General features: G+C 36.3%; 1 protein-coding gene across 1 annotated transcript; it reads left to right on the plus strand.

Moving 5' to 3' along the window:
- The first annotated feature begins 6,475 nt into the window (after window positions 1-6,475).
- On the plus strand, window positions 6,476-7,620 carry LOC134813217 (melatonin receptor type 1B-like). The gene has a single exon (XM_063820905.1). The coding sequence runs from the start codon at window positions 6,622-6,624 to the stop codon at window positions 7,618-7,620; it is 999 nt and encodes a 332-aa protein (XP_063676975.1). The 5' UTR covers window positions 6,476-6,621.
- The last annotated feature ends 352 nt before the right edge of the window (window positions 7,621-7,972 follow it).

Below are 7,972 nucleotides of genomic sequence, written 5' to 3' on the forward strand. Positions count from 1 at the left end.
AAGCGTAATAACTTAACCGGCAATCGCGTCAACATTTGTGGTAAAAACTACCACCGACCAAACTGGTTAATAATAATATCGTGGTTTGTGTTGTCTCATGTCATTGTCTGTAACATAAAAATGATAAAGCTTCGTCATTTATAATTATATTATTATATGGTTTTCGCCGTATGAGTATCAATTTATAAAAATTCCCTGTTAAATCTTGACGCCGTTTGTATTAAATTTTGATGGTGCGAATTAAAAAAACCGAGTTTGTTTTTGTCGTGTGTTATACTTATACTATAGATTAAGATAATTAACTTCTCTTAAACGTGCCTCTCCGGTGCAAATTCCTAGCTGTAGATGAAAATAGTTTTAACGGATAAAAATAGTAATTAGTCCAGTTGTTTGAAATACATACGGTAACATGCACGGTTTCAGTTGAATTATTTTGTGTTGGTACAACATTACAACTTTACAAGTTGATGGTTTTGCTCATATAGCTGAGGTAACGCCAATCGAGCAAACAGTCAAGTTTAACTTTATAACCAAACGTTCATTTTGTATCTATCAGAACTTATACCAACTCCAATTAGAATAGCCACACGACATCCCATCGGGTCACCAAGTACGCACTGGGGAGACGTACTAAATCACTCTACAGTCGATCTTCGAGATTGTTCTAAAAAGGCCCCCGACAGTTGAAACCAACTTCAATCGATGTATTTTCGGACGCTGATTCCGAATCACCCCCCCCCCATGACATAGGGTTAAAATGCTCCCCTGACGAGATATAGGCGAAAAACTGTCTCGATCACGTGATATGACCGTATAAGGAAGTTAGTCTAATTTCTCGTTAGGGTTAGGGTTTCAGCATATGCTTTTGTTAAGGATTGGGTTAGGGTTAGGGTTGGGATCAGATAAGAGGGTTAGGGTTTCGAATAGTCGTTCAAGGCCAGCTAGAGAACGGGTTGAAAAAGTCACGTGACAGTCGAGTGTAGAGTGATTAATTATCATCCCGCACTGGGCCCTGCTGGGGGTGTTTCAACTTCTAGACTCGTGTCCATACTTCTAGTGTTCCTATTGTTCATTTTGTACCGAGTACGGCTACGCTTTCCTTTAAGTTAAACCATGTCTTTAAGTTAAACCATGTAAGATGTAAATCAGAGAGAGAGACACAGTACCGACCGACACATATTTCCAAACTTAAACTTTTAGTTTGCCAACTATTTCAATTTTTACAGTAAATAAAAGAATAAATATCAAACACTGCTAATACAGCTTGAGCTAACATATTATACCGATCTGAGATAAGGATCAGAATATTACTGCAAAAACTGTGTGATATCATATTTCATTTTTAGTGTTAAACCAGGTTGAAACTAAGAGTAAGACTGTTAAAGATATGATACAGTTGTTATTTTATCATTAGTGGCGGCGAGAGTATTATAAGACAGTTGTTATTTTATCATTAGTGGCGGCGCCTACTTTAGTTATATCATTTTTTACAGTTATATCATTTTTCATTCTGATTTTACGGTTCATTAGTAAGATTTAGTCATTTTTTCTCATAGGTGTTTTTATAATTCTTTGAAGGAGAGAAAAAAAGATTTTCCTTAATAAATTAAAATATATAATTTTAACTGTCTTTGCCTGCTCGTCATTATCCTCAAACTCATGAAAAACCAAATAATGGTGTTCAAAACTTTTAAGTATATAATTATAACCAATAACTATACAGTCAACAGTGTCACTTACAGTATTGTAGTTGTACCACTAAAATGAAGAGTAAAGACGATATATACCCTGAACAAGTTCAAGGCAGTACATAACACTTGCACTAACAGCTTGATAGCGTTCTACGTTGTACTTGTAGGTTTATAATTAATAGCCTATCATGTATCAACTAGACGCGCGCCGAGTTCGACTCGTCGACGGTCTTGTCTAATATTTGAAACAAATATTTTACGAGTATCACCCGTTAACGCTCTAAGGCTACGCACTCCTAATAACTCCTTTAACACTGCTTTTGGTTACAGTTACACCGGGGTAAACGAAAATTCTCTGTTGGAATGGGGCCGTTCACATATTACGTAATTAATTTTTGGTCAATTTTTAACCGCCCTCCCCCTCCGTAATCATTTTTACACATAGCTATTGTGTTAAAATAACACTAGCGTAATCATTTTTACACATAGCTAGCTATATTGTGTCAAAATTACACTTATAAGTTATAGCGTAATCATTTGGAAACCCCCTCCCCCTCGGCTGATTACGTAATATGTGAACGACCTCAATGGGCTGGTAGCAAGAGTTAATAATTTGTAGTTGTATTTATCAACTAATTGTCAGCTATTTATTAACAATTTAACAACTATTTATCAACTATTTATCAACTGCTATATCTACGCGTTGGCGCCTGGCAGTGGAGATACTCGATAATATCTTGACAGGTGAGATCAGATCTATAATTTAGCTGATTCAGCTCAAGGAACCCAAGGTAAGTAGTATCTCACTAGAATAAGGTCTCGTATTTGTTGCGTCCGATAACTTCTGACTCTGTAGCATGTAGAAATGTTAAGTCTGACTAAATTTTGGCTTATACTTGACACTGTATGGTATTCAGGTAAAACTTCTTGGCAACATATTAAACTTTTTGTAAATCACACCTCGGTCTTGATCATGAATTATAAATTCGCACAATGCCGAGACAGGGTAAAATATGTAAACTTGAATTTATTATATAGTTGACGTGCGATGAAAGAATTTTAATGTTAGGTTAAAATTGATACTCGTTTTATCAATTTTTAACTACATACCTTATCGGTCATATAAATTATCACGGACATTACTTTCACGCTGAAGACCTTAGCGTGAATAATCATGTCCGTGAAAATAATGTCTGTGGCATTAAGGTCCGTGAATAATAAAATTTGGTAATTATTTCCATTAATTTTAGTGTGTGTGTCCCTACATATGCATAGATAATTTAGATATGTGTTTAGCCGATTACTATATTAGCTTATTAGTATAACTAATACTATACTAGGACAAATATAATCACTCCTCAGTCACATTCTAATTCTATAGCGTGGTCATTAGCGTGAATAATTATGTCCGTGAAAAATTTGGTCCGCAAAAAACTTGTCCGTGACAATTATGTTCGATAAGGAATGTGTTTTCTAAATGCATCATTATTGATGATTATTTTCACAATCGTAGCATGTTTTCACTTCCATTGCCGCGATTGTCATACATTTTTCATTTATTTCATTAGTTCAAATTAACTACCAATGATACATTTTATGCATTTGTACGAAACCGGCTTCTTCTTAAGTTTCTTCCTTTTAAGAGTGCAAGTGCAGTGCCCTTGTGAGGGATTATTAATATTTGTATTATATATTTGTTAAGATTAAACTTGGTCATTAGAACCACCCGAGCACCGTTTCGGTTTACAATCAAATCTAACCCTTTGAATAATGGAGGTAGAAACAATCATTATTTGTATTATATATTTGTTAAGATTAAACTTGGTCATTAGAACCACCCGAGCACCGTTTCGGTTTACAATCAAATCTAACCCTTTGAATAATGGAGGTAAAAACAATCATTATTTGTATAATATATTTGTTAAGATTAAACCACCCGAGCACCGTTTCGGTTTACATAATTACAATCAAATCTAACCCTTTGAATGATGGAGGTAAAAACAATAAACACCATTACCAGAGACTATATGACATATGGTACCATTAACAGTCTTTACTTTTACTTTGGTATACAAATAAATTATACGCTGCAGCCTGTTGTCAAGAGTTTGCTTAAACGTTTTCTTTTAACTTTACGTTTTTTCTAGCCATGAACACTTTTGACAATGGTCAATCAAAGTAAAAAACGTGGCGGCACGATGTCAGTACGTCCTAGGAATCAATCGACCTGGATTCATTTGATATTAAATCACATACATCTATAGATATAAAACATTAACTTAAATAGTAAATACCCGCTGTCAAGATTTGTTTAAACGTTTTCTTTGAGCTTTACTTTTTATCATAGTTGGTTCGTGCGTCAATTTTTCGGGAAAAGTACGTAAAGTGCGTTTGAATTATTTCGTGCGTTAAAAGTGCGTTTAAGTACGTTTACCGTTGAATTCACCACATTTTCTGTAGACTGTAGCAGTAGAGACAAACAATTAAAACACATGAATAACGTTCTTAAAGATTACATAGCGAATAAATTACATTTATTTCTTTTACATTTTATAGTTTCACGCACACAGGCATTCCAAAAATAGCTACTGTAAGGCTCACCAATGACAGTTTATATGAAATCTTGGAAATAACACTGTCTGATGTTTTGAACTGTGTATTCAAAAATGAAAAAACCGCAAATGGCCCAGCGAGGGTAGGTAAAAGTGCGTTTTACGTTTTTTCGTACGTTAAGTGCGTTATGTTTTAAAAGTACGTTAAGTGCGCACGAACCAACTATGCTTTTTATCAAGCCATCATTACTTTTGTCTTTGACAATGGTTATTGGTTACTGTTAATCAAAGTCAAAGATGTGGCGGCCTGATTTTGGTGGCTGTGATCCTGGAATCGTGTCATATTAAGTTATTTTAAAAGTTAAATTAAATGGTTGAGTGTTAATTCATCACAATGCTGAACATTTGGTGGCCTAGATCAGCAAGACATCAGCAAGACACAATTTATAATCTAAGATGGCAAGTACGTACGGTACAGGGCTTTAAGTACGTACGGTACAGCTACTTTTAAAGGTACGTACCGTACAGGCACTGTAAGGTACAATTTTTTCAAATTTTTAGAATTAACTTCAGTGAATTACTTGCAATTTTTGATTAGTATTATCATCATAATTTTTGAGATAGAAGTCGAAAAGAAACACAGTGGTTAAAACAATAAAAGATTTAAGAGGAAAATTTGTGTACCAGATCGCTCTTAACCGGTACTACACTACTACTACTTGTAATTATCGTTAAACTCGAAGCTTCATCCTTTTGTTGCAGTATGCGAACACCAGCTTTTCAGCTAGCTCAGGTCGCAACCTTAATCTACGCTTGTCCATTATATACTCGTAGTCCCTAAAATTGGTCTCACAAATTGACGAAGAACTTAAAACACTGAAATCCATTGCTAGCAACTGGATTTGTACCTTTCAGCCTACTTTATTAAGTACGTACCGCACAGCTAATTTAAAGGTACGTACCGTACGTACTTGCCATCTTAGTTTATAATGTACTACCTTATCGGACCTTATTTGAACGGACATTACTTGAACGCTGGAGGCCCTAGCGTTCATCTTAATGTCCGTTCAAATAAAGTCCGTTCAATTAATGTCCGTCCAAGTTAAAGTCCGTTGAAATTTTTTCAAAAATTTTTCCATTTCGAACTTTTTGTCCAGAATATTGTGCCGTAAGTTAACGACGGAAAGTTTCTCCTTGGTCTGCTGGAGGCACAGAAAACTCTACTAGTATATGATGTTTTCAAGGGTCACTTGGCGGAAAAAAGTCAACAAAATTATGGCACTCAACAACATAGTTCATGAGCTAGTCCCCGCCAACATGACAAACTTGTTCCAGCCTCTAGATATTACGGTAAATCGTGTTGCCAAGGACATTGTCCGACGTTGTTATAGTTCATATTACTGAGGGGAGGTAATGAAACAGTGCCAGGAAAGCTCTACGTGATGTTATGGTTAACTTAAAGTTGTCTAAGATAAAACCACTTCACGCCGAATGGCTTGTAAAAGTTAACAAAGAAATGCAGGACCGGGGTAGTTTGATAAAAAAAGGTTTCCACATAAAGCTAGAAATCACTGATGCTTGTTTAAGCATGGACTATTTCATGCACGAAAACCCATTTAATGAAGATGATATGTGATATTAGACACTGATCATGTACACATATTTTAACATTTTTACTGCTTAATGACTGCTTTTCTTACTTACTGTATGAAAAATGGATTAAAAAATCATTTGCTGAAATTAAAAAAAGTCAAAAAATTGAAAAAAATTCGGATTTTTTATGGTTTTGAATGCCTTCGAGCGTTCATATTATTATTAATGTCCGTTCACAATTATGTCCGTTCATGTAATGTCCGTCCAAATAAGGTCCGATAAGGTATATCTTTTGATTGAAGTTCCCTCGACAGATTGCACGCGTCTTTGTACGTGTCTTCTCCAAGCAAGGAGCAGTGACATGAGTGATGAGCCGTTAGAACTTTAAAAGTGTTTTAAATTCACAAATGTACAAAGTTTTCCTTTAATACTAAATTAAAATAAGGGAGGCAAAACTAATCGTTTAGAATGTTGGATGATACTGTTCCACTTTACGATGAGGAGGGATATAACAACGTGACTTCAGTCCCCCATGAGAGTTCTTTCTACGCATTCTTCCTCCTCACTGGAAATTGCATAGGTATGAGCTGTTACTTTTTAGTTTTTATGTTACCCTGACATTCATAGCGAAACTTGTGAATTGAAAAATATTGGAATAAACCAAAATTTGAAGTTAAACATCAATAAGATTTTACAATTGTCCATTTGATCTCATTAAGTCATTACACTATTACACAATTATATTACCAGGTTTGGTTGGGAACACATTTGTCATATACGCCTCAATGAGATACGATGCTTTTGGTATGGACTATGCAACCGTCCATCTCATCCAACAACTGGCAGCAGCAGACTTGATCTTCATCATAATGTACCTGGTGCCAATGATGGTGACTCATCTGGCTCACGGCTGGATCCTCGGAGAAACCCTATGTGTGGTTACAGGAATGTTCTGTTCGGTACCAGTGCTAGCGAATATTAATTTCATCCTCGCTGTTTCCATACACAGGTACGCCAGGTGTAAGTTTCCTCTAGATATAGCTTGGTTGAATAAGAAGAGAGTCAGATATCTTTGCCTGGGACTCTGGATATACTCCTGCCTCTTCATTGTTTACGTCTATATTTCGAAAGCGAAGGTTTCATTTCAACCCAAACTAGGAGGATGTCAGTTCAACTTTTCCACCTCAGTCTGGAATTTACTCGTTATTTTATTCACCACGGTGGTTCCTTTCCTTGTTATCTTAACACTGAACGTGGGGTTGTGGCTATTTGTCCGGAATGTGGTTAAGAAGACGAGGAGAAGGTCAGGGTGTGTGGATTGTTCAGATAAACGAAACAAGAAGAACTCAAAGTGTCGGACGAGTCACCAAGCTCTTGTTATGACGTCTTGTATCACTGCTTTCTTCATCGTCTGCTGGTTCCCAACTCTTATCAGATTTGTTCTGTCAGCAGTTATAGGAGAGGAGAACATTCCCACTTTTCTAGAGAGGATAAGGTATGTTTATTTCGTCGGGACCTACGGGAACCCCATCCTTTACACCACCGTAAGCAAGAAGTTCCGCAACTTCTTGTGGCAACACTTGAGGAGGATGTTTAGGGAGAAATGTTCTGAAGAAGCTGCAACACATTCTCTAGCGTCATTACAACACCACACATTGAGGTCACCTCTCCCCGGTTTTATGAGAAGAAATGGTGCTGATACTCGGTCCTTGAAGGGGACCCCTCCTGCTGATAGAAAACGAGATTTACTTAGTCCTCTACCTCCCAGATGTAGAAGCAGGTAGTTGGGAATCAGACAAATTAGTGAAATAAAAGATGTTGAGAATTTTGGTTCTTTTGCGATAGTCTAAACGCGATGGTTAGCCCTAGTTAGCCCTAGTTAGCGCTAGATTGTGCTAGCTATCGAAAGGTAACGCTAGTTAGCGCTAACTGCATTCCGCAATAACCATTAACCATCGCTTTGAGACTATCGCAAAACAACCATAATGTTTGCGTGGTTTAAGTTTAACTTTTATCACATACACAACTCATTAATTATGAAGTTCAGCAAAACGCTCGATAACCTAGTTGTTCTGATACTTTTATTACAAAATATTCAAGATATTATAGACTAAAAGAAATGTTGAATGATGCAAT

The sequence above is a fragment of the Bolinopsis microptera genome, chromosome 3 (genome assembly GCF_026151205.1).
Source record: "Bolinopsis microptera isolate Bmic1 chromosome 3, MBARI_Bmic_1.0, whole genome shotgun sequence".
NCBI classification, from domain to species: Eukaryota; Metazoa; Ctenophora; class Tentaculata; order Lobata; family Bolinopsidae; genus Bolinopsis; species Bolinopsis microptera.

What these genes read in the sequence shown, in the direction of transcription:
- LOC134813217 (XM_063820905.1), top strand. Translation starts at nt 6,622, where the DNA reads ATGAGATACGATGCTTTTGGTATGGACTATGCAACCGTCCATCTCATC.